General features: G+C 42.8%; 1 protein-coding gene across 5 annotated transcripts in view; it reads left to right on the forward strand.

Moving 5' to 3' along the window:
- The window catches only part of ARHGEF9 (Cdc42 guanine nucleotide exchange factor 9), a 298,991-nt gene extending 274,645 nt beyond the window's left edge, over window positions 1–24,346 (forward strand). For 4 of the 5 annotated variants that reach the window (XM_067471665.1, XM_067471667.1, XM_067471669.1 and 1 more), the window contains 3 exons: window positions 7,267–7,510; window positions 12,260–12,328; window positions 15,807–16,087. In XM_067471665.1, the coding sequence (XP_067327766.1) occupies window positions 7,267–7,510; window positions 12,260–12,328; window positions 15,807–15,988 (495 nt within the window). In that variant the 3' untranslated portion in view covers window positions 15,989–16,087. Of the gene's footprint in view, window positions 1–7,266; window positions 7,511–12,259; window positions 12,329–15,806; window positions 16,088–22,921 lie in introns of those variants that run through there. The other variant, XM_067471666.1, reaches the window with a different exon arrangement.
- The last annotated feature ends 2,065 nt before the right edge of the window (window positions 24,347–26,411 follow it).

Raw genomic sequence — 26,411 nt, forward strand, 5'->3', positions numbered from 1 at the left:
TCACAATCAGGAAGTTCTTCCTAATGTTTAGGTAGAATCTCCTTTCCTGTGGTTTGAAGCCATTGTTGTGCGTCCTAGTCTTCAGGGCAGCAGAAAAGTTCTGGACCAAACTTGGCACAAATATTCAATATGCCCAAATGTGAACACTGGTGGATTTAGGGGAAAATAGACCTTGACCTAGAAATAGGTCAAGGTCTATTTTCCCCTAAATCCACCAGTGTTCACATTTGGGCACTTTGTATTTCTAGGTGCAAAGAGTACGGCAGATGCAGTCTGTGGCCAAGAAATCAGAAGACGCTTACTTCTTGGGAGGAGAGCAATGTCCAATCTCGATAAAATAGTAAAGACATCAGACTGGCAACCAAGATCCATTGCCTAGTCAAAGCCATGGTCTTCCCTGTAGTCACCTACGGATGTGAGAGCTGGACCTTAGGGAAGGCTGAGCGAAGGAAGATCGATGCTTTTGAGCTGTGGTGTTGGAGGAAAGTGCTGAGAGTGCCTTGGACTGCGAGAAGATCCAACCAGTCCATCCTCCAGGAAATAAAGCCCGGCTGCTCATTGGAGGGAAGAATAGTAGAGGACAAGATGAAGTATTTTGGCCACATCATGAGGAGACAGGAAAGCCTAGAGAAGGGAATGATGCTGGGGAAAGTAGAAGGTAAAAGGAAGAGGGGCCGACCAAGGGCAAGATGGATGGATGGCATCCTTGAAGTGACTGGACTGACCTTGAAGGAGCTGGGGGTGGTGACAGCCGACAGGGAGCTCTGGCGTGGGCTGGTCCATGAGGTCACGAAGAGTCGGAGACGACTGAACGAATGAACAACAAAAAGACCTTGACATTTAGGAGTTGTAGGTGCTGGGATTTCTAGTTCAACTACAATCAAGGAGCATTCTGAACCCCACCAATGATAGAATTGGGCCAAACTTCCCACACAGAAACCCTGTGACCAACAGAAAATACTGTGTTTTCTGATGGTCTTTGGTGACCCTCATGACCCTCATGACCCCAGGTTGTTCTGATATATATGCTTGGGGTGTGTTTTCTGGTAGTCTTTGGCGACCCCTATGGCACCCCCTCGCGATCCCCCCAGGGGTCCTGACACTCAGGTTGAGAAACGCTGGACTAGAACCTCTCCCCCCCCCCCCCCCCACTATATATTAGAGACAAGCTCTTACTCTTTTCTTTCTTTTCTATTTAACCAGACTGGGCCTCAGCAATGCACGGCCAGATACAGCTAGCAAATAAATAAAATATCTGACTTTTCTGATGTTTTGGCCTGTTTGCCTTTTTTAGAGGGACAGGGGGGTTTGTTGTTCGTGTGAGAAAGATCTTGGAGTCCTCGTGGACAACAAGTTAAACATGAGCCAACAATGTGATGTGGCGGCAAAAAAGCCAATGGGATTTTGGCCTGTATTAATAGGAGCCTAGTGTCTAGATCTAAGGAAGTAATGCTACCCCTCTATTCTGCTTTGGTTAGACCACACCTGGATTATTGTGTCCAATTCTGGGCACCACAATTCAAGAGAGATATTGACAAGCTGGAATGTGTCCAGAGGAGGGCGACTCAAATGATCAAGGGTCTGGAGAACAAGCCCTATGAGGAGCGGCTTAGGAACTGGGCATGTTTAGCCTGAAGAAGAGAAGGCTGAGAGGAGATATGATAGCCATGTATAAATATGTGAGAGGAAGCCACAGGGAGGAGGAGGGAGCAAGCTTGTTTTCTGCTTCCTTGGAGACTAGGACGCAAGGGAACAATGGCTTCAAACGACAAGAGAGGAGATTCCATCTGAACATGAGGAAGAACTTCCTGACTGTGAGAGCCGTTCAGCAGTGGAACTCTCTGCCCCGGAGTGTGGTGGAGGCTCCTTCTTTGGAAGCTTTTAAGCAGAGGCTGGATGGCCATCTGTCAGGGGTGATTTGAATGCAATATTCCTGCTTCTTGGCAGAATGGGGTTGGACTGGATGGCCCAGGAGGTCTCTTCCAACTCTTTGATTCTATGATTCTATGATTCTATGTTCAGCATGACATTTATCTTCCTTGCCTCCAAAAAAGAGCACCATGAAATAAAAATGTGCAATAAATTCTGGCTGCTGAGTGCTTGACCGGTTATGAGACCAACAGCTTGCAGCCCCAGATCTGTGGATGCTTTTTCTTGTTCCGTTGAGATGGGCAATCTGAGGTTATGGTGTGTTTTTCCAGATAGCGTTGCATCTTTTATATAATCGGCTGCTGTGTGGGGAGATTGAATTTTCTCTCTCGATGAGCTGGCATTTCTGGGAGAGAGAAAAGAAAAATAGGGGCCTGATCTTTTTTTGGACACATCGAGGCTAATTCATTGGAAGCGGTCAAGGATTCTTCCATCCGATGAGTAAAATGAAGTCTTGGATCATGGACAACGTATCTTGCTAAGTGGGTAAAGATGGGAGACGCCGTGTCGTAAGATGGCTATTTGCTAACATCTGCATTTCGAGAGTTGAAGCGTTTCCTGTAAGATCTCTCCAAATATTGACAGAGCTCCCCATTCTTGCTCAGCTGGAATCGGTGCCAAGGCAAGCAGATGGATGGGTTAGTGAATGCCAACAGCTCAATAGCAGGGATAGATAGATACGGGGCCGCGCTGGATGTATTGAGCTGCTGAAAAATGCAACATCCCTGCACAGTTATAAATCAATAATAAATCATAATGCATTGCATGTTTCTGAGTATTCTTGGAGAATTGAAAGGGAGGAGGAATTGACTAGGAATGCTGACCTTGGAGTGTAAATTCACTTTGGGTTTTCAGGAACTGTTTAAGGTGCTGAACTTATTTTGAGGGCAGCTCAAAGCATCAAGATCCTTGCAAAGGCCCTGCCAAACAAAAGAGAAATGTGATATGGATCTCAACAACCCAGCGATTTCATAGAATCAAAGACTTGGAAGAGACCTCATGGGCCATCCAGTCCAACCCCATTCTGCCAAGAAGCAGGAATATTGCATTCAAATTACCCCTGACAGATGGCCATCCAGTCTCTGTTTAAAAGCTTCCAAAGAAGGAGCCTCCACCACACTCCGGGGCAGAGAGTTCCACTGCTGAACGGCTCTCGCAGTCAGGAAGTTCTTCCTCATGTTCAGATGGAATCTCCTTTCTTGTAGTTGGAAGCCATTGTTCCATTGCGTCCTAGTCTCCAGGGTAGCAGAAAACAAGCTTGTTCCCTCCTCCCTATGACTTCCTCTCACGTATTTATACATGGCTATCATCATGTCTCCTCTCAGCCTTCTCTTCTTCAGGCTAAACATAGAATCATAGAATCATAGAATCAAAGAGTTGGAAGAGACCTCCTGGGCCATCCAGTCCAACCCCATTCTGCCAAGAAGCAGGAATATTGCATTCAAATCACCCCTGACAGATGGCCATCCAGTCTCTGTTTAAAAGCTTCCAAAGAAGGAGCCTCCACCACACTCCGGGGCAGAGAGTTCCACTGCTGAACGGCTCTCGCAGTCAGGAAGTTCTTCCTCATGTTCAGATGGAATCTCCTTTCTTGTAGTTGGAAGCCATTGTTCCATTGCGTCCTAGTCTCCAGGGTAGCAGAAAACAAGCTTGTTCCCTCCTCCCTATGACTTCCTCTCACGTATTTATACATGGCTATCATCATGTCTCCTCTCAGCCTTCTCTTCTTCAGGCTAAACATAGAATCATAGAATCATAGAATCAAAGAGTTGGAAGAGACCTCCTGGGCCATCCAGTCCAACCCCATTCTGCCAAGAAGCAGGAATATTGCATTCAAATCACCCCTGACAGATGGCCATCCAGTCTCTGTTTAAAAGCTTCCAAAGAAGGAGCCTCCACCACACTCCGGGGCAGAGAGTTCCACTGCTGAACGGCTCTCACAGTCAGAAAGTTCTTCCTAAATTTCAGATGGAATCTCTTTTCTTGTAGTTGGAAGCCATTGTTTCGCGTCCTAGTCTCCAGGGAAGCAGAAAACAAGCTTGCTCCCTCCGCCTCCCTGTGGCTTCCTCTCACATATTTATACATGGCTATCATATCTCCTCTCAGCCTTCTCTTCTTCAGGCTAAACATGCCCAGCTCCTTAAGCCGCTCCTCATAGGGCTTGTTCTCCAGACCCTTGATCATTTTAGTCGCCCTCCTCTGGACACATTCCAGCTTGTCAATATCTCTCTTCAATTGTGGTGCCCAGAATTGGACAGAATATTCCAGGTGTGGTCTAACCAAAGCAGAATAGAGCATGGGAAGCATGACTTCCCTGGATCTAGACACTATGCTCCTATTGATGCAGGCCAAAATCCCATTGGCTTTTTTGGGTAGGAAGGAAGGAAGGAAGGAAGGAGGGAGGGAGGGAGGGAGGGAGGGAGGGAGGGAGGGAGGGAGGGAGGGAGGGAGAGAAAGAGGGACAGAAGGTTGGTCACAGCAGCGGGTACAGCTTGTGTGTGTGTGTGTGTAAGTTAAAAACATATAAACTCAATATATAACCAATTATTAAAACCACGTGATCCAAAATCAAAGTCTGAGGCCATTTCAGTCGTCATTGCACTTTTCCGTACTCACTGACTGCACTGAAAAATTACTGTCCAAAAGTTTGGTCTAGGCACTAGGCTCCTCTTGATGCAGGCCAAAATCCCATTGGCTTTTTTTGCTGCCACATCACATTCCTGGCTCATGTTCATCTTCCTGTCCACGAGGACTCCAAGATCTTTTTCACACGTACTGCTCTCGAGCCAGGCATTGTCCCCCATTCTATATCTTTGCATGGTCCATGGTCTTGGGATTTTGTCATATTCTCATGGGACTTTGTTTCGTTGGTGCCATTTGGAATTCTGCTTTACAGTGCTATGTTTTATTGATCTTTGGAATTGTATTTGCTTTTTAAACTTTTCATATTTTACTGTGGAACTCTATGTCCATGTAAACTGTAAAGGATCTTCTTCCAGCAGCCAAGAAGCAAAAATACAAAGTGCCTTGGGAAGCACCTGCACAGAAAACGTAAACATGTAACTGTTGCCAAAACTCCCATACTCAGCTAGCTTCTGGGGGTGGCCCAACCAATCAGCTTCGTGTTTTGCATTTTTCAGTTAACGCACTCACCAACTGACTTTGGAGTTGTTGGAGCATGTTGGTATCAGGTAGACTCCTGCAGAGGAGAGAGCATCCCTCTTGTCCTTTGCCGAACGTAGCATTGTTGGATTTTCTTAGTGAGTGTTGCACCTCAGAATAGATTCACCTTGCTGAAATCACCAGAACTGCACACAGTCAATCATAGAATCAATCATAGAATCAAAGAGTTGGAAGAGACCTAATGGGCCATCCAGTCCAACCCCTTTCTGCCAAGAAGCAGGAATATTGCATTCAAAGCACCCCTGACAGATGGCCATCCAGCCTCTGTTTAAAAGCTTCCAAAGAAGGAGCCTCCACCACACTACGGGGCAGAGAGTTCCACTGCTGAATGGCTCTCACAATCAGGAAGTTCTTCCTCATGTTCAGATGGAATTTCCTCTCTTGTAGTTTGAAGCCATTGTTCCATTGCGTTGTAGTCTCCAGGGAAGCAGAAAACAAGCTTGCTCCCTCCTCCCTGTGGCTTCCTTTCACATATTTATACATGGCTATCATATCTCCTCTCAGCCTTCTCTTCTTCAGGCTAAACATGCCCAGCTCCTTAAGCCGCTCCTCATAGGGCTTGTTCTCCAGACCTTTTATCATTTTAGTCTGGAGAACAAGTCTTTGTAGTTTATTAAAAAGTAATATATGAAAAGTTTAAAAAGCAAATACGGTTCCAAAGATCAATAAAACATAGCTCTGTAAAGCAGAATTCCAAATGGCACCAACGAAACAAAGTCTCATGAGGACATGACAAAATCTCAAGATCATGGACACAGGGAAATGAGCACAAGCTGCTGGGTTGAGTAAGAAGTTGCTCTGACAAAGGTTTGTTTTCAAACACACTGCTTAATACCCTTTGCAATACATGAAAGCATTTCTTTGGCCTCTGACCTCCTTCTTGTTGGCTATTCTCACACTCCTTCGAACTCTGAATTCCAAACGGTCAGCCCAATCTAAGATTCCTGTTTCATCAAGGTCAGGCTGCTCGTTAGTGTCAGCCTGGTTGCCTTCTTGCTTACTATCAGGCTGAGAACTGTCCTCCTTTTCTGAGTCAATTTGCACCTGGCTAGTTTCAATATCAATGTGGGAAACTAAACTTGCACACCCTGTTCCTCATTGTCTACAAGAGGAACGTTTTGAACCTGATTGAGAACCTGAATCTCATCATCCTCGTCAGAGTCACTCTGAGACCCCATCTGAGTCACAACACTATCAGTCTGTGTCTGTGGTGCCAGCTGGGTCACAACAGAGTCTGTAGATAGTTTGGAGGTTGTAGGTCTCACTATCTTGATTCATTGCTGGTTTTGACCTATAAAATCTATATGGCTCCGGTCCAGCGTACCTGTCCGAACGTATCTCCTTCTACGTCCCACCTCGGAATTTAAGATCTTCTGGGGAGGCCTTGGTGGGGATGAGAGACAGGGCCTTCTCGGTGATGGCCCCCGCCTGTGGAATTAACTCCCTAAGGGAAATTAGGTCATCATAATCCCTCCTCACCTTTAGAAAGAAGGTAAAAACGTAGATATGGGACCAGGCCTTTGGGTAATTAGGCGGAAATGACAGTGTTGACAATGGCTTGGAAATTGATTATGGATAAGTTAAATGTAGTACTCAATCACAGAATTCGGCTAGATAATGGCCACCAGACTGGTGATAGTCTAGTAGAGTGTAAGTATGTTGTTTTAATGTTTTAATGTTTTTAACTATTATAATTATTGATTGTTTGTATTGTATTGTATCAGAGTGTTCCCTGACTGTGAGAGCCGTTCAGCAGTGGAACTCTCTGCCCCGGAGTGTGGTGGAGGCTCCTTCTTTGGAAGCTTTTAAACAGAGGCTGGATGGCCATCTGTCAGGGGTGATTTGAATGCAATATTCCTGCTTCTTGGCAGAATGGGGTTGGACTGGATGGCCCATGAGGTCTCTTCCAACTCTTTGATTCTATGATTCTATGATTCTATTATGTGGCATCAAATTGTTGCCGACTGGAAGCTGCCCTGAGTCCCCCCCAAAGGGTTTGAGAAGGGTGGGGTACAAATGTTTGAAATAAAATAAATAAATAAATAAATTGCCATTTATCTCCCAGCCTGGATGAGTTGTTCAATACATGAAATCCGGAATATAAGTCTACCCCAATTTGTAACAACTGCTCTTTTCTTTTCCCTCCTCACCTAGGATCTGATACGAAGAGACATCCTCTACTACAAAGGGCGCATTGACATGGATAGGTATGAGTTTGTGGATATTGAAGACGGGAGGGACGACGACTTCAACGTGAGCATGAAGAACGCCTTCAAGCTTCACAACAAGGAGACCGAGGACGTGCACTTATTTTTTGCCAAGAAGCTGGAGGAGAAACTGAGGTGGCTGAGAGCTTTCCGGGAGGAGCGGAAGATGGTGCAAGAAGATGAGAAGATAGGTACGGTTGGAGGGAGGTTCCAGCGGGACTGGAGGAAAACCAGCTCCCTTAGTTCCTGGTTAGAATGGGAAGGTCGGGATCCAGTAATTGCCAACAGATAGATGGCCATTCAGTCCAACTGCATCATGCACATCATTTTGGAATGGTTGACATGGGCAGAAGTCACTTGAGAAGGAGGCAAAGCCACCGGCATTTATGGGGCCTTCCACGTAGACTGGTGTCTAAACTCATGGATCTTAGAATTCCATATTCAATCTGTTCCAGGTTTATGGACTTCTGTTCTGAATGTTCCCAGAGGTCATACTATACCTCGTATGTTTTTCTGAATTCTTTTCCAATATTTTTTTGCCTTACTACACGTCCACCACATGTGGAAATATGTATCTTCTATCTCCCCACATTTCCAACATTTCGAATTTGTGTTTTTGCAATATTTCACTAATTTATGTGGGGCCATATACCACCTGTGGGCTATTTTCTTTTAACCAATTTTCTTTTAATTCCATAGCACTGGTATATTTTAGTTTTTTGTTCCATATATTATATTCCGTCCAATATTTTATTTCCATCTCCTCATATATTATTTTTCTTCCTCCTTCCCCTTTGCCCATTTTAATAATTTTTTGTATATTTTGGTTATTAGTTTTTTTTCTCCGTGTGCATTATTCTATACCAAAAGTTATCCCGTTCTGCAAAACCAATTTCTTTTTTGTAATATTCTTTTAATTGCCAATATTGGTACCATGATACCATTCTATTAATTGTGTTTACTTCTTGTTGAGTTTTTATTTATTTATTTATTTATTTATTTATCTTACTTATATACTGCTGTTCTCAGCCCGAAGGCGACTCACAGCGGTTCACAACAAATACGAATAGCAAAAATTCAGTGCTACAGTATAGAAACAGTTAACAACCTAACACATTACACAATTAATAAACAGTTACTACAATACCCATTCACTGTCGTCTTGTCATCAAAAACATGTTCCGGATTCGTCATCCATTGTTCCATTCCAGTGTTCATTAACCAATCATTGCACTAATTATTTGAACGCCTGCTCAAACAGCCAGGTCTTCACCTTTTTGCGGAATACCATTAGAGATGGTGCTAGTCTAATGTCCGCAGGAAGAGCATTCCACAGCCGAGGAGCCACCACCGAGAAGGCCCTATCTCTCGTCCCCGCCAGCCGAGCTTGAGAAGCAGGCAGGATCGAGAGCAGGGTCTCTCAAAGTCCTGGTGGGTTCATAGGCAGAGATGCAATCAGATAGGTAGCTTGGGCCGGAACCAGCACTTTGAATTCAGCCCGGTAGCAGATCGGTAGCCAGTGGAGTTGGCGCAACAAGGGGGTTGTATGCTCCCTGCGCTCCGCTCCTGTTAGAATCATGGCTGCCGAGCGTTGGACTAGTTGGAGCTTCCGAGCTGTCTTCAAAGGCAACCCCATGTAGAGAGCGTTGCAGTAATCTAAACGGGATGTAACCAGAGCGTGGACTACCGTGGCCAAGTCAGACTTCCCAAGGTACGGGCGCAGTTAATTCGTTAATTCACCTTCTTCCTTTAATTCGTTAATTCAACTATCGTTAATTCACCTTCTTCCTTTTTTAAGATATCTCTATAATTTGGCCACCTATTCCATCCCAATACTCTTCCTTGGGGATACCCATAGTGGGATTTTTTTTTCGTATAATTTTGTTTTATATTTTTCCCAAATTTTTAATAGCGAAGATCTTACAAAGTGGTTGCTGAATCTTTCCCCCCCAATTCGGCCTTCCTGTTCCAAAGATACGAGTGCCACCCTGTTCTTAATTCCACTCCTTCCAAATTTAATATTTTTTTCTCTAATATTTTTTTCTTTTTCAAGTTTTGCCCCATCTCTTACCCATATTAATGCACATGTTTCAAAATATATTTTCACGCTCTCACCCCCAACACTAGGGGCTATGTGTTGAGTCATCTGCCTTTCGCTTATACACTAGGGCTGGGCGATTTCGTTCGTTAATTTCGTAATTCGTTATTAATTCGTTATTTTTTTGATAACGAAGCGATATTGAACCATTCAGGAGCAACTAAAAAACGAAACGAATTTTTTCAATTCGTTTCGTAATTGTTTCGTAATTGTTTCGAAATCGATTCGTAATTGATTCGAAATCGTTTCGTTATTATTTCCGCATGTCTGGTGCAAGTTTTAGGGTTGCTGTTTGTTTTCTCAGTGAAAAAAATAAATTATCACACCAACAGTCAACAACAGAGGGAGAGGGAAGCTTCCTGTCCCATTTGGAGGTTTTTTTAGCGTATTGCGCGATCGCGCCTGCCATTAACGAATCGATTCGTAATTGATTCGTAATTTACGAAATTTCATAAATAACGAAATTTTTTTAAGGAAAATTTCGGAATTCTTTTAAAAATCGAAACGCAAAAACCCCCTAAAAACGAATCGAGTTTAGAAACAAATTTTTCCGTGGTTGCCCAGCCCTATTATACACATATGATTGCACCCCCGTCCACCATAGCAAGGCCTTTGATCTTTGATATTGCTGTTTTTAAATAGTTTTAAATTGTTTTTAAATTGTGTTAGATTTTAGCCTGTTCTTGTAAGATGCTCCGAGCCCCAGGGAAGTGGTGGCATATAAGTTTGAATAATAAATAAATAAATATTTAAATAAAAAATTACCAAATTCGCAGATGAAACATCCATGGTGAGGCTTCTTATCTCTGGGATGAGTCTGTCTATCACAGGCACTGGGGGAGGGGGTCATGAGGGGGTTTCAGAAGGGTCACCAAAGACACATATTTCTGATGGTCTTAGAAACCCCTTTGGCAGAGAAGGCTGAAGATCTCTCCACCTTCTCATCCTTTTTGGAAACAGATAGCGAATCCTCCCACCAAAAGCCCTCCTCCACTGAGATTGGCCAGCCTCTCAGCCAAGGGTGAGAGGCTGAAACGAAGTAACAAACAAAACAAGCAATCTTTCATCATCCCACCGCTTGCCACCATTTGAAACAAAAGCACAGAGGGATCTCTAACCGAGAGATTGAGAGAGAGAGGCTATGTTTATGATGAAACAGTAACTGTGTTTATTTGTAGCATTCTTGTAGTATAAGCGTAGTGGTTACATAGGATCAAATGCTTGCTGATTACACCTACAAATTTTCAGTTTTTCTCAGTTACGGAAACGAAATGTGCTGTTTCTTAATAAATTTAACATGCTGAATTCAAATATAATAATTAAATGTGTTAATTGGCTCTGGTTTTTATGCAACAGCTATTTCAATTTTCTCCACAATAGGTAATTCGTTAATATTATGATAATGCGCCTAATCTTACTACATGTATATAAACCGTGAATATTTACTAAATTTTAGTCAAATTATATTGCCAATAGTTTATACATGAGAAATATTTATTTAATTAGTCTATTGTTTATGTTTGTGCAGCAAGAAACTATATTAGTAGACCTAATGCAGTTGAAAAGTCTGAAAGTTTAAATGTCACTTTAATTGTGACTTTAGTTTCTATCCGGTTTGCTTCTCTTGACTTTTCTTTTGTATTCAAGGAAAGGATTCCCTCTTACAATGCTCCAGCAGGAGTCTGACAGCATTGACGGAGTCCATTGGCCTTGATATCTTTTTCCATAGTGCTTTATTTACACGCATGCGAGGCATCACTACAGTAAAAAGAACCATGTAAAACGATGTTTAACATCAATACTGTCTCAGTCTTCAACTGACTGACCCTCACCGTTCAAAAGTCTGGCCTTATATAGGGCTTTCTGGCTTTTGCACACAGCACTAATACTGCGTCATCTTGAGTATTCTAGAATCTTCCATAGTGTAAGTCACAACATGCATTTTTTCAACCATACGTGATCACGTGATTGCTTATATCATAACTAGAGCCAATATACATTTTTAAATGTCATTTTCATTTTCAGCACCCCAAAATCATAAAAGAACAACTATTTTCAGGCCTGAAACCTTTTCTCTGTTGAACAGTGTTACAGAAATAGGAGTTTCATCCAATCTTTTCTGGACTGTTCTACTAATACATAAAAACAAACTTCACTCTATCTTTGACCTATTCCTTTGACCAATCTTCCAGCTGCTTTTCAGCTACGTCCTCCCAGACCCTACTCACTGACCCACTTTCATAGACTGCCTCCAACTGACTAACTACCATAGAATGCTTAGTTGGGCTTCTTCAACTGTCATCCTTGCCTCTGCCCCTCTTTCAAATCTTGGCACCCACTCATTTGCATCTGACCAATCAGGTCACTCACATACAAATAGCTTCTCCACTGGTGCTATTCTCTGGGCACCACAAAATGGCTGCTCATATGCCAGCCCTTTAGGGTAGGCCACTTCCTAACTTTCTAAAGTGAGTCAGGTTCGTTACAGGGAGGGCTGTTTCTGAGACTCCAAGTGGGGAGCAGAGAGCAGCGTGTGGCAGTGTGGGTGAGGGAGAGCGTGTGAGGCTGGAGGGAGACACAATGAAAATACATTTTGCTTATCAGATACTTACATGACAATTCATAACGGTAGCAAAGTGACAGAAGTAGCAACAAAAATAATTTTATGGTTGGGGGCCACCACAATATAAGAACTATATTGAGGGATCACGGCATTATGGAAGGTTAAGAACCACGGATCTAGCAGGACCTGGACCCAAGCATCTGTCATTGTAAATAGCGAACAAGATTTCCCGAAGCCTCGGAGGGTATTCAACTGCATTTTTTCTTCTTCCTTTCCCAGGTTTTGAGATTTCTGAGAATCAGAAGCGGCAAGCGGCCATGACAGTAAGGAAAGTCAGTAAGCAAAAAGGTAACCACTGGTCCATGATGTGTTTGATGGGAGCAGCTCAGGGATTCGGTTTAGGGGTGCATCAACACAAAATTGAAGTTTGACCACACTTGGCCCAATGCTATGGAATCCTGGGAGTTGTAGTTTTACAAGGTCTTCGGTCTTCTGTGCTGATGAGTGCTAGTCCTCACCAAACTACAACTCCATGGAGCCCAGCAGGGTAAGATCATTGTCTTGTCGATTTGTTTGCATGACCAAGCAAGGATTTGAACCCCGAACTCTTCGAGTCACTCATCCCCCTGCACCGCATTTGAATTCTTCTTGAAATTCAAGTCAAACGACAATACTGGATGAATGTTTCCAATAAATACCTTTAAGGCAGCATTTCTCAACCTTGGGGATCAGGACCCCTGGGGGGATCACGAGGGGGTGTCATAGGGGTCACCAAAGACTATATTTCTGATGGTGTTAGGAACTCCTTTGTTAGAGAAGGCTGAAGATCTCTCCGCCCGTCCTTTTCTTCCTTTTTGGAAACAGAGGGTGAATCCTCCCACCGCAAGTTCTCCTCCGCTGTGATTGGCCGGCCTTTCAGCCAAGGGGAGGGCTGTTTCTGAAACTCCAAGTGGGGAAAGGAGAGCAGGTGCGCTCGGCGTGATGCACATGAGCGGGCAAGAGAGAGCGTGCAAGGCTGGAGGGAGGCTCGTGCCAGCTAGTCCCTTCAAGGCATGGGGGTTCTGTGTGGGAAGTCGGGCCCAATTCTGTCATTTGGTGGGGTTCAGAGTGCTCTTTGATTGTACGTGAACTATACATCCCAGCAACTACAACTCCCAAATATCAAGGTCTGTTTTCATAACAGGAGCAAAATGACTGTTCTGAAGAAGCAACAAAAATAATGTTATGGTTGGGTGTCACCACAACATGAAGAACCACACCAGGACTGTGGTGCAGCTGGCTGGGAGTCAGCATTGTTCACTCCATAACTCAGCCTGGAATATACATTTTTCTTATTTAAACTATAAATATTGCAAAATTATGTTTTTTTTCTCTCTTGAAGTTGACACCCCACCCAAGTTATGCGCTGGTTTTTGGCAAATTTTGACACACCAAGCTCAAAAGGTTGCCCATCACTGCTATATTATTATTGGAAGGATACATAAGCACATTGAAGATGCTTAGAATCAGAGTTGGACAGTCTTATCTTAAATTACAGTGTTATGTAAACATTCAAAAAATTTAACCTTCTGATGCCTCAGTTAATGTAATTTTATTGGTATCTGTTTTTTTATTTTGAAATTTACCAGTCGCTCCTACATTTTCCACCCTCGAGTTATACTTGAGTCAATACGTTTTCCCAGTTTTTGTGGTAAAATTAGGTGTCTCGGTTTATATTTGGATTGGCTTATACTCGAGTATATACAGTACCTTTCATTTCACCGATATTTCTGAACAGGAGGAGGGTGTATCATTTTGTGCCATCTGAATGAATGGTACAAAATGAAAACACAAAAGAAACAAATATATTCTTTGTTATCATTTTTGTTTTTTGTTTATTAAGTTTAAAGCCTGCTACTTTTCCGAAATTTTCAATTTTTTCTGTCCAGTCATTAATACTTGCCAAGGGGTCTTCGATAATGCATACTACATCGTCTGCATAGACTCTCAATTTGTACTGTTGTTTTGTATCTTCATTCCCTGTAGATTTTTTTTTATCATCATTTATATTTTTGATCAGATTGTCCATTACAAGAAGAAAGAGGAGCGGGGATAGGGGACATCCTTGATGTGTTCCTTGAGTGATGTTGATTGATTCTTTTGATTCTTGGCCGTTGATTATCAGTGTTGCTTTTTGTGTTGTATAAATGGCTTCTATAGCATTGGTAAATTTATATCCAATATCAATTTCTTTTAGTAGTATTTTTAGGTAATCCCAATTTGTCTTATCAAATGCCTTTTCGGCATCAATAAATAGTAAAGCCAATTGTTTTTCATTATGTTTTTCATAATATTCTATTGTGTCAATCAATATTCGGGTATTATCTTTGATTTGCCTATTCGGTAAAAACCCTGTTTGTTCATCTGATATCAAATTTTTGAGAAAATTTTTGAGTCTTTCCGCCATAATAATTGTAAATTTTTTATAGTCGTTTAATAGAGAGATAGGCCTGTAATTTTTGATTTCAACGGGATCAGTGCCTTCCTTATGTATTAGCGCAGGCATGGGGAACCTTCGGCCCTCCAGGTGTGGTGGACTTCAACTCCCACAATTCCTTGAGGTTCGGCATTCGCCCCAAAGGCTTACCTTGGCCCAACGAGGTTTGTTTGGCTCTTTTTCATGGAGGACGGGCAGCAAAGGGGGAGAGACGAGCGTAACGTAGCTGTGCAGATGGCGAGGAAGGATGCGGAGCCCACAGACTGGCCTCGGAGGGAGAGAGCGGGCGGAAACCCCTGTGGGCAACGCGCCTCCTCGCCGCTTCGGCCCTTAGCAACCGCACCGCATGGACCCCCTCCCTAGCAATGACGCCGGCTGAGTGATGAGGAGGAGGCGCGTTGCCCGCAGGGGTTTCTGCCCGCTCTCTCCCTCCGAGGCCAGTCTGTGGGCTCCGCATCCTTCCTCGCCATCTGCACAGCTATGTTACGCTCGTCTCTCCCCCTTTGCTGCCCGTCCTCCATGAAAAAGAGCCAAACAAACCTCGTTGGGCCAAGGTAAGCCTTTGGGGCGAATGCCGAGCCTCAAGGAATTGCGGGAGTTGAAGTCCACCACACCTGGAGGGCCGAAGGTAACCGACCCCTGTATTAGCGTAATGTTCGCCTTTTCCCATGAATTTGGGATTGTTTTTTTTCTCCAATATGTTATTTAGTATCTCCTGCAATAGGGGGCTAAGTTCATTTTTAAATATTTTATAGAATATGGCAATGTAGCCGTCTGGTCCGGGGGCTTTGTTGTTTCTTAATTTTTGAATTGACATAGATATGGAACCATTAAGGATTTCCCTTTGTTCCTCAGTTAATTTTTGTAGGTTTAATTTGCATATATACTCTGTGATTTGTTCTTTCGGGATATTTTTTGCCTTGTATAGTTCCTTATAAAATGTTGTAAATCTGTTTGTAATTTCGTTACTTTCTGTATTTGTGCCAAGACATGGTGGTAAATGTATGTTTTACCGACATGTGCAAAACTGGACCCTGGAATTGTTTTTAAGGTGGTCAAGAGTCAATGAGAGCCAGCATGATGTAGTGGTTTCAATATTGGAAGAGGACTCTGTTGACTCTGTTCACTGATATTTCTGAACAGGAGGAGGGTGTATCATTTTGTGCCATCTGAATGAATGGTACAAAACGAAAACACAAAAGAAACAAATGAGCCAAATACCAGATCCATGACTATTGTCCATCGTTGATAACCACACATGGGATTGGAAGTTGGAATATCCTGACGTGTATCTTTTTCCCCCTTCTGTCCCCACCCTCGTCCCCTTCCTCTCTTTCCCGGTCCATACAGGTGTCGGCTATTCTCGATCTGTTCCTCCCGCTTACCCGCCACCCCAGGATCCGCTAAATCAGGGACAATACTTGGTGACCGACGGCATAGCCCCGACCCAGGTCTACGAATTCGCCGAACCCAAACGCAGCCAGTCCCCATTCTGGCAAAACTTCAGCAGGTTAACGCCATTCAAAAAATAATATATAGAGTGAAGTGAAGAGTTTTAAAGAAATAAGAAAAAAAAGTTTTAAAAAAATATTTAAAAAAACGATAAAAATTATATTTATAGATGGACCTTTTTTTGGAAAAGCACTGTTGCAACTTAAACAAAATCATATATATATATATATATATATATATATATATATACTTTGAAGGACCAAAAATGTTTTTGCTGTTGTTATTTTGGGGTAAGAATCCCTGCTATTATATCCCCAGAAGCACCAAGTACTTCTGACCATGTAACCTATTTGATTTGGGCGCCATCGGAGTCACTGTTTGTTGTTATGGCTCTTCTTTTCTTTTTTTATATATACTTTGTGTTGTGTCTCGGAGTTGTTTCTTGTTCGCCGCACATCCCCGCCTCTGACATGTTCCATACAAGTGTATATTTCCTTTCTGAATGTTATTTATGGATTGCCTTCCCTTCGAACGGGGATGGGGACCAGGACGGAAAAGACAGCGCTCTTTTCCTTCCGTCTCATTCCTCTGACCGGTCATGGATGCAAACCTCCTGGGATCTCTTCCTGTCCTCGTTGTGCTGGGCATGGGGTGCCTGTCGACGGGTCTCGTTGATGCCGACGGAATGAGCTCCAATGACTTGCTAAGGCGAATGCAACACTGAATGTGCCGAGTTTTGTTTCTTTTCTTTTTTGTGCGACGTCTGTTCCTCCCACATTCCGTTCCATTTTGCATCCATGCTCCCCAGCGCACTGTTCCATGAATAGGCTGCTTCGTTCTTCGATTGCTCTAATGGTTTGCTGTACAGGGATGGCAAGCCGATGCATGGCTTTTCCGATCTGGACACTCCATTGTGTTCCTTTCCTTGGGAAAAGACAGGTTGCAAAGCAGAAATGCTGGGTAGCTTCAGACCTAGGAGAATGGGATAGGAAAAGAGAAAATGGGATGGACTCCAGTTTGTTTGCAATGCAAGAAAATCGTTCTCTTTGGCTGCTCTCGCTGTATTCCTTTTACCTGTGCTTTCTTTCTTTCTTTCATTCTTAATATGTGTTTGGATTATAACCCCGTCTACTAACATGTTCTTATTTTGGGTTGCTGTGAGTTTTCTGGGTTGCATGACCATGTTCCAGAAGCATTCTCTCCTGACATTTCGCCCACATCTATGGCAGGCATCCCTAGAGGTTATGAGGTCTGTTGGAAACTAAGCAAGGGAGGTTTATATATCTGTGGAAGGTCCAGGGTGGGAGAAAGAACTCTTGCCTGTTTGAGGCAGGTGTGAATGTTTCAATTGGGCACCTTGGTTAATAATAATAATAATAATAATAATAATAATTATTATTATTATTATTATTATTACATTTATTGATGAGCCCCCGGTGGCGCAGTGGATTAAAGCCCTGTGCCAGCAGGACTGAAGACCAACAGGTCGCAGGTTCGAATCTGGGGAGAGGCGGATGAGCTCCCTCTATCAGCTCCAGCTTGTGAGAGAAGCCTCCCACAAGGATGATAAAAACATCAAATCATCCAGGCATCCCCTGGGCAAGCCTCTGGCTTCTTACTGCCTGGGAGAATCCTTTGCTGGGAGGTGATTAGCTGTCCTTGATTGTTTCTTGTCTGGAGTTGGAGGTGTCTAAGGACAACGACGGCTCTTCGGCTTCGAAATGGAGATGAGCACCACACCCCAGAGTCAGATATGACTGGACTTAATGTCAGGGGACAACCTTTACCTTTTTATACAATATATTATATTATATTATATTATGAGAATTGCCCCCCCCCCCCCCACTCTTCACTCTGGCCCAGAGCAATAGTTGGTGCTAATACCTCTGAGCAAACGATTCCCACAAGCAGGAAGCAGCCAAGCCTTGAAGCTGCAATGCTGTTCAATGCTAATCAAGGTGGCCATTTGCAACAAGCAAGAGTTCTTTCTCCCACCTGGACATCATTCCACAGGTATATAAACCCAATTTTCCTAGTTTCCAACAGATCTCACAATGTCTGAGGATGCCTGCCATAGATGCAGGCAAAATGTCAGGAGAGAATGCTTCTGGAACATGGCTAGACTTCCTGGAAAACTCACAGCAACCCAGTGATTCCGGCCATGAAAGCCTTCGACAATACATTATTCTTATTTTGGTTGCACATTCTGTTTTCCCCCCTTATTTACCTTTTTCTGCCTGCTTCATGTACTCAGTTCTCTAAAGGATGCAACCAAGAGAATCTAAAGATAGTATAGATTAGTATAGATTGAGACGCGTCTTGGTTCTCAAGCGATAGCCCATTATCAAGGGAAAAACCCATTCGTTCTGCCCCATCTCCCCTGCAGGCGAGACAGCTTTTCCATGCCATTGGTTGCCATTTAGAGATGCACTGGTCTCAGTGACCACAAACTATTTTAGAGTCCGCGCAATCTGGCCTGTTCTGCCGATCCTTTGTTTTCGCCGGAGGTCTGCATTACTCCATTAGCCAGTAATAACGAGCTATTAGCGAAAGGATCGTTGCTTCAGTAATCGAAAAATATTTCTCCCAGTTGTTAAAGCATCAGATCTGCAGACGCAGCCTGATGCTGTGTTTCTGGAGCGACCAATGGAGATGTTGGTGGGGTATAAATAAAGTATTATTATTATTATTATTATTATTATTATTACTCTCCCAAGTGAGGTTCCTGGCAATGGTGGCTGCCAGTTTCCATGTTGGCAGGATGGTGAATCCACTGTGGTTGGAGCTCACCAAAGAATTAGAACACATGCCCCAAATAATAATAAAACTATAGAGCCATTTTCTAGAGGCATTTCTCCTGACGTTTCGCCTGCATCTATGGCAAGCATCCTCAGAGGTAGTGAGGATGCTTGCCATAGATGCAGGCGAAACGTCAGGAGAAATGCCTCTAGAAAATGGCCCTATAGCCCGAAAAAAACCCACAAGAACCTAGTGATTCCAGCCATGAAAGCCTTCGACAATAATAAAACTGTATTTATATTCTGCCCTATCTCCCCGAAGGGACTCAGGGCGGATTCCAATCACAAAAAGGTAAACATTCAATACCTGAATACAACAACCAATGCACACATAATAACAAAAAAAATTAGTTATTTATTTCGAGCATTTGTATCCGGTCCTATCTCGACCTCCGCAGAGGGACTCAGGGCGGCTAACAACCGGCACACCATGGTGCCCACAACCAAAAGTGTAAATATTAGGCTTGGGCGATCAAGAAAAAAATCAGTTCTAAACTCGTTTCGTTTCTAGGGTGCGCTAGAGTTTCGAAATTCTGAGGACTTCCGAAATTTAAGATTTCAAAATTACAAAATTTCCGAAATTTCGTAAATTACGAATCGATTCGTTAATGGCGGACGCAATTGCGCAATATGCTAAAAAAAAACCTCCAAACAGGACAGGGGCAACTTCTGAAGCTTCCCTCTTCCTCTGTTGTTGACTGTATTATATTGTATTGTATTGTATTATATTGTATAATATAATATAATATAATATAATATAATATAATATAATATAATATAATATAATATAATATTATTATATTATATTGTTGTATATTATATTATAATATTATTATATTATATTATTGTATATTTTATTATATTATTATATATTACATTATATTATTATATTATTATTATATTATATATTATTATAATAATATTATATTATATATATTATATTATATTATATTATATTATATTATATTATATTATATTATATTATATACTAGCTGTACCTGGCAACGCATTCCTGTGGCATAGAGTGAGGGTATGAAAAATAAAGTAATGAGACATTTTGGGCAAGAAGGATGCCAGGAGAAAGAGGAGGGAGGGAGGGAGGAATGTGGGATTTGCCAGCTGGAAGGAAGGAAGGAAGGAAGGAAGGAAGGAAGGAAGGAAGGTAGCCCAGTGCAGCCCAGAGTGAGGCAAGAAGAAGCATGAGGAAAGAGGAGGGAAGCAGCAGAGCAAAGGCACCGGAAGTGGGGTAAATGCGAGATTGTAAAACTTGCACCAGACATACGAAAATAATTACGAAATAATTACAAAGTAATTACGAAATAATTACGAAAAAATTACGAAAAAAATACGAAAAAATTACGAAAAACTTACGAAAATTAGAAAAAAATGTTTCGATTCTTAATTACTCCTCACACTATTCCTGCATGGCTCGATATTGGATCGTAAGCTAATTTAAATACGAATCAATAACGAATTACGAAATTAACGAACTGGATCGCCCAAGCCTAGTAAATATACTATTTAAATAGTGGGTTAAACCACTGAGCTTGTTACCGAAAGGTCACAGGTTCAAATCCGGGGAGCGGCGTGAGCTTCCGCTGTCAGCCCCAGCTGTCAGCCCAAGATTCTGGGGAGCAAGCTTGTTTTCTGCTGCCCTGGAGACTAGGACGTGGAACAATGCCTTCAAACCACAAGAAAGGAGATTCCATCTGAACATTAGGAAGAACTTCTTGACTGTGAGAGCCGTTCAGCAATGGAACTCTCTGCCCCAGTGTAGTGGAGACTCCTTCTTTGGAGGCTTTTAAACAGAGGCTGAATGGCCATCTGTCGGGGGTGCTTCGAATGCAATTTTCCTGCTTATATTTCCAAAATATAAAACGTAAAGATTGCACTCAACCACAGAATATAGAACAAAAACAGCAAGCACTGTTGCAGATTCAAGATAACTCCGTAGTCTAAAGGTCCAGTCCAGCTGAGAGTTCAGTAAGCAAAGTCCAGGGATCAAAAGTCTATACCGTAGTCAAAAGCCAATCCAAAGATTCAAGGTTCCAGGGTTCCAAGAATACAGGAAACAGGCCAGGATACTGAAAATCCACAAACCTGGGGGGAAACCAGCAGCATCTACCACCAAGATAAAACAAATACTTTTATCCTGAAGATCAGTCTCAAGGGTAGCTCTTTATATCCAGAAACACCCAGTTGCAAACCATCTCTTGCATACCTCCTCCCTTAATTGCTTTCACCCATGCACTCTTACTTACAGATTACTCAACCCTTTAGAACTAAGACTTACATTAACCCTTCCATCACCAACTGCTAGGCCTACCACCACAAACCACCATCAACTGCAGAACATGATACATGACAAAAATATGCCATGCAGGTGAACAGCAAAGAACAAGTGGTTTACCCTTCTTAGTTCAGAACAACATATGTACAATATGATCAGTTGCATCAACTCACTAAATGTCCTTTTATGAGAGATTTAAAATGGTCCTTTCTGTGACATTCTTTCAGCAGCCAAGAAGTAAATCAGTCTCTGCTTCCCTCTTTATCTCTCTCTGCTGAACACTTGCATAGCTCAAGCCTGAACAAAAATGTAACAGTAACCAAAAGTCCTAGGCTCAGCCATCTCCCCGGGCACTGGCCAGCCAATCAGCTTCATGCATCTTATTTTACAGTTGATGCATATACTTACTGATTCCTTGCATAGAATCATAGTAAACCATCATCCCTATACCCTTTAGGAACATTCTCATGGGAAACTACACTTTGAACAGGTGTCTCTATGTCATTCTCTGCATCAATATCACTGACCAAACCATGGCCAACTTGAACCTCATTTACATCGTTCATAGAATCATAGAATCAAAGAGTTGGAAGAGACCTCATGGGCCATCCAGTCCAACCCCCTGCCAAGAAGCAGGAATGTTGCATTCAAATCACCCCTGACAGATGGCCATACAGCCTCTGTTTAAAAGCTTCCAAAGAAGGAGCCTCCACCACACTCCGGGGCAGAGAGTCCCACTGCTGAACGGCTCTCACAGTCAGGAAGTTCTTCCTCATGTTCAGATGGAATCTCCTCTCTTGTAGTTTGAAGCCATTGTTCCATTGCGTCCTAGTCTCCAGGGAAGCAGAAAACAAGCTTGCTCCCTCCTCCCTGTGGCTTCCTTTCACATATTTATCCAAGGCTATCATATCTCCTCTCAGCCTTCTCTTCTTCAGGCTAAACATGCCCAGCTCCTTAAGCCGCTCCTCATAGGGCTTGTTCTCTAGACCCTTAATCATTTTAGTCGCTCTCCTCTGGACATATTCCAGCTTGTCAATATCTCTTTTGAATTGTGGTGCCCAGAATTGGACACAATATTCCAGGTGTGGTCTAACGAAAGCAGAATAGAGGGGTAGCATGACTTCCCTAGATCTAGACACTATGCTCCTCTTGATGCAGGCCAAAATCCCATTGGCATTTTTTGTCGCCACATCACATTCCTGGCTCATGTTTAACTTTTTGTCCACAAGGACTCCAAGATCGTTTTCACACGTCCTGCTCTCGAGCCAGGCCTCATCGTCCCCCATTCTGTATCTTTGCATTTCGTTTTTCCTGCCAAAGTGGAGTATCTTGCATTTGTCCCTGTTGAACTTCATTTTGTTAGTTTTGGCCCTTCATCTCTCTAATCTGTCAAGATCGCTTTGAATCCTGCTCCTGTCCTCTGGAGTATTGGCTCTCCCTCCCAATTTGGTGTCGTCTGCAAATTTATAGTTCATCTACAATCAAAGAAAATTCTGAACTCCATGAGCCAACAATGTGATGTGGCTGCAAAAAATCTGTCAAGATTCCCCACATCCAAAGCACCCTGACCCTGAAACACAATCACTGGCTGAACTCCAACAGAGTTGATTTTTTCAAACCTAAATTTCTCAACTTATACATGAGCATATAGGGTATTTTCCCATGGATAATGGAGCAGGTTCTCCTTAAGACCTGTGTGTTTACTGTATTGGCTTAACCGGGTCAATGTGTATGAATTGGACCAAGAGGAGAGAGAACGACAGAGTGCTAGGAAGAGCAGGAAAGAGAGGACTAGATGCCCACCTTTTGCTTACTTACCCTTTTGCTTTTGAAATGCTTGGAGGGTTGGGGGCTGTCGGAGCGGGGAGGGGAACTAACCAGCGCATCATCCGTTAAGCCTGTTCATTTGCTGTTTTGTGCCTCAGAGAGCGAAAATGAGACCTCCATTCTTTTTATGAGAAGAGGCTTCCTAAATGTTCAGCACTAGGGGGAAACAAACAAACAAAACAAAAGAAACCAACATCGTCACACCATTATTTGCATCATAAGTCAAGACTCGCTTGGTCTGGCAAGAGCTCTGGGGTGGGGGAAAAAACCCACCCCATTGCACCCGGAATGAGTGCCAAAACATATCCCGCAAGGGGTGCATTTGTCCTGAATCGCAGCATCTGAGAAAGACGCCTCCTTTCCAAATGTCATCACGGTGCTACGTGGAATGAAGCACCCTTGAGGTGAAGAAGGAGCTGTCTGGGTTCCAGTTTTACTACCTACCTACCATTGCTTTTGATGAGGAGGACCAGGGCCAAGTTGAGCTGGCTGGCTTGTGTCCTCCAAAGCTTCTGATCTGATCCAAAGTGGGAAGGGAGGTGTCGGAGGAATCACCGTGAGTGAGGAAGTCCACCATGGAGACGTCGATGTTCCTCTCCACGACCAAGGGACCATTTCACGGAGTGCCACCGAGTAGCCATCTCAGAAGGTTGCCACGACCCATTGCACAATCCGAATCCCTCTGGCTTCATCCCGGATACCTGGCGAAGAGGTTTTGACCTTTTCCCATTCAACCCGCCACCTTGACTTTGCAAACACAACGGATTTATCGTCCCCTTTACCTTCTTTTCGAATTGTAAAGAGGGGAAAGGGAAGAAGGCCCGCAAGAGTCAACCTCAGCGCATCTCACAGTTGTAAATAGACAATAAATAGAAGACGAAGAACAAGAAAACAACAACAATATATTTGAAATCGGTTTCAGTTCCTCGGATGGGGGAATTTCCCCCTCCGTCGCAATGTTATTGATAGTACACTGTGGTGCTTTTGAGTTTCTGGTTTTGTTCTCTTTATGCTCAAGTCATCTTTCTCCCCATTGCAGCTACATTTCAGGGAACATGTATATTTAGTAGCTATTGTAAGTTTTGCATGACATCACCAAGCTTCTCTTTCCTCGAGCGGATGTCGGCGCTTCGGAGCATGACGAACCAAGAGATGGACTCACGCCGGAGAGCGGGCGCAAAAGGGCAGCGAGGACAGCGTCCCTAGTTTTGAGGCCAAATGCTGAGATTTTTCATTTTTAATATATATTTTCTTTCCTTCTTTTTGGTGGGAGGGAGCTGTTTGCCGTCTGATCCGGCGGACGAACACAGGATTTGGGTCCGCCCGGCCGACTCCCACTTGCCGGTTCTCTTCTTTTCGTTTCTATGGGATTGTTTGGCCCCTCCTGTCAAACAAATGTCAGAGTTGTGTGTATTAAAAACAAAAACAAAACAAACAGTGTTTTAAAAAAAGAAGTGTTGTAAAGACACTGAGCCTTATGAAAAAAATATTTATGGAGTCAAATAAAAAGAAGTGAAAAGACATTTCCGGGCATTTCTTTAACAAATACGTTTCCTTCCACAGGTCTGATCTATGTTTCTGGGTTTCTTTACATCCTAAAGCTGTGTAGAAATGCTTCAGATGTTGAGACTTAGAGCACAGATAATGTCTTTCACAGCACTAGAAATGCTAATAATAGTCTTTAATGAGGTACAACAAAAAAGGCACTTAACAGCAGTGAAAATTAGCAACTCAAAGGAACCTTCAGGCAGGTAAACAAACAGTCAGTAATCCGGATCTTCCAGGCTTGAGCTCAGCCGAAAAGGAAACAGAAGTTCAGATTCAGCCTCACTCCTCCTTCTCCTGAAACCAGTAGTAGATACGGTGCCAGGACGCTGAGTCTCAACATCAGATGAGCAATGACAGTGATGCGGGCGAGGAAGCGTATTGCTGTGGCCCAGTCTATATAATAATAATAATAATAATAATAATAATAATAATAATAATCACCGATACATCACACCTAGACACTTGGGAAGTGTCCAACGTGTGATCCAATTCAACAGTCAGAAGAGTGTCTGCTGTGGACTCATCTTGTTGTGTTTCTAATAATAATAATAATAATAATAATAATAATAATAATAATAGGTTCTGCACACACTATTCGCCGATACATCACACAGTCCTAGACACTTGGGAAGTGTCCGACGTATGATCCAATTCAACAGTCAGAAGAGTGTCTGCTGTGAACTCATCTTGTTGTGTTTCTAATAATAATAATAATAATAATAATAGGGTCTGCACACACTATTCGCCGATACATCACACAGTCCTAGACACTTGGGAAGTGTCCGACGTATGATCCAATTCAACAGCCAGCAGAGTGTCTGGTGTGGACTCATCTTGTTGTGTTTCTAATAATAATAATAATAATAATAATAATAATAATAATAATAATCCTGGTCTAGTAGTAGTAGTAGTAGTAGTAGTAACAGTAGTAGTAGTAATGGTGTAATAAGAAGAAGAAGAAGTAGAAGAAGATAACAACTCTGGCACAGGCCAGTCAAAGTGATCCCAGTGGTGATCGGCACACTGGGTGCAGTGCCTAAAGACCTTGGCCTGCACTTAAACACAATCAGCACTGACAAAATTACCACCTGCCAGATGCAAAAGACCACATTACTGGGAACACATTATTCGCCATTACATCAAACAGTCCTAGACACTTGGGAAGTGTCCGACGTGTGATCCAATACAACAGCCAACAGAATGATCTTGTTTGCTGTGGACTCGTCTTGCTATGTTTCTATTATTATTATTATTATTATTATTATTATTATTATTATTATTATTATTATTATGGGAGCCCCTGGTTGCACAGTGGGCTAAACCGCTGAGCTGCTGAGCTTTTTGACCAAAAGGTCGCAGGTTCGAATCCAGGGAGCAGTGCGGTGTGCTTCCGATGTCAGTCCCAGCTTCTGCCAACCTAGCACTTTGAAAACATGCAAATGTACATAGATCAATGGCGGCTCTTTAGCTTAGAAATGGAGATGAGCACCAACCCCCAGAGTTGGACTCGCCTTGTGATCTTGTGTACTAATCTTGTTGTGTTTCAAATAATAATGGTGTAAATAAAAATACAGGCTTATATAATAATAATAATAATAATAATAATAATAATAATAATAATAATCTGAATCTGGAAGTCCCAGTATGGATTGTTGATGACAGGTGACAGCAGGATTGCAGAGAAACAACAGGAAAAGCTGATGCGATATGAGGATTGAACTGCAAAGACTCTGGCACAAGCCAGTCAAGGGGGTCCCAGTGGTGATTGGCACACTGGGTGCAGTGCCTAAAGACCTTGGCCTGCACTTAAACACAATCGGCGCTGACAAGATTACCATCTGCCAGCTGCAGAAGGCCACCTTACTGGGACCTGCACACGTTATTCGCCGATACACATCCTAGACACTTGGGAAGTGTCCGATGTGTGATCCAATACAACAGCCAGCAGAGTGATCTTGTCTGCTGTGGACTCATCTTGTTGTGTTTCAAATAATACTGGTGTATATAATAATGATAATAATTTTATTCATTTTCATGAAC

Source organism: Anolis sagrei, chromosome 10 (assembly GCF_037176765.1).
Source record: "Anolis sagrei isolate rAnoSag1 chromosome 10, rAnoSag1.mat, whole genome shotgun sequence".
Lineage (NCBI taxonomy): Eukaryota > Metazoa > Chordata > Lepidosauria > Squamata > Dactyloidae > Anolis > Anolis sagrei.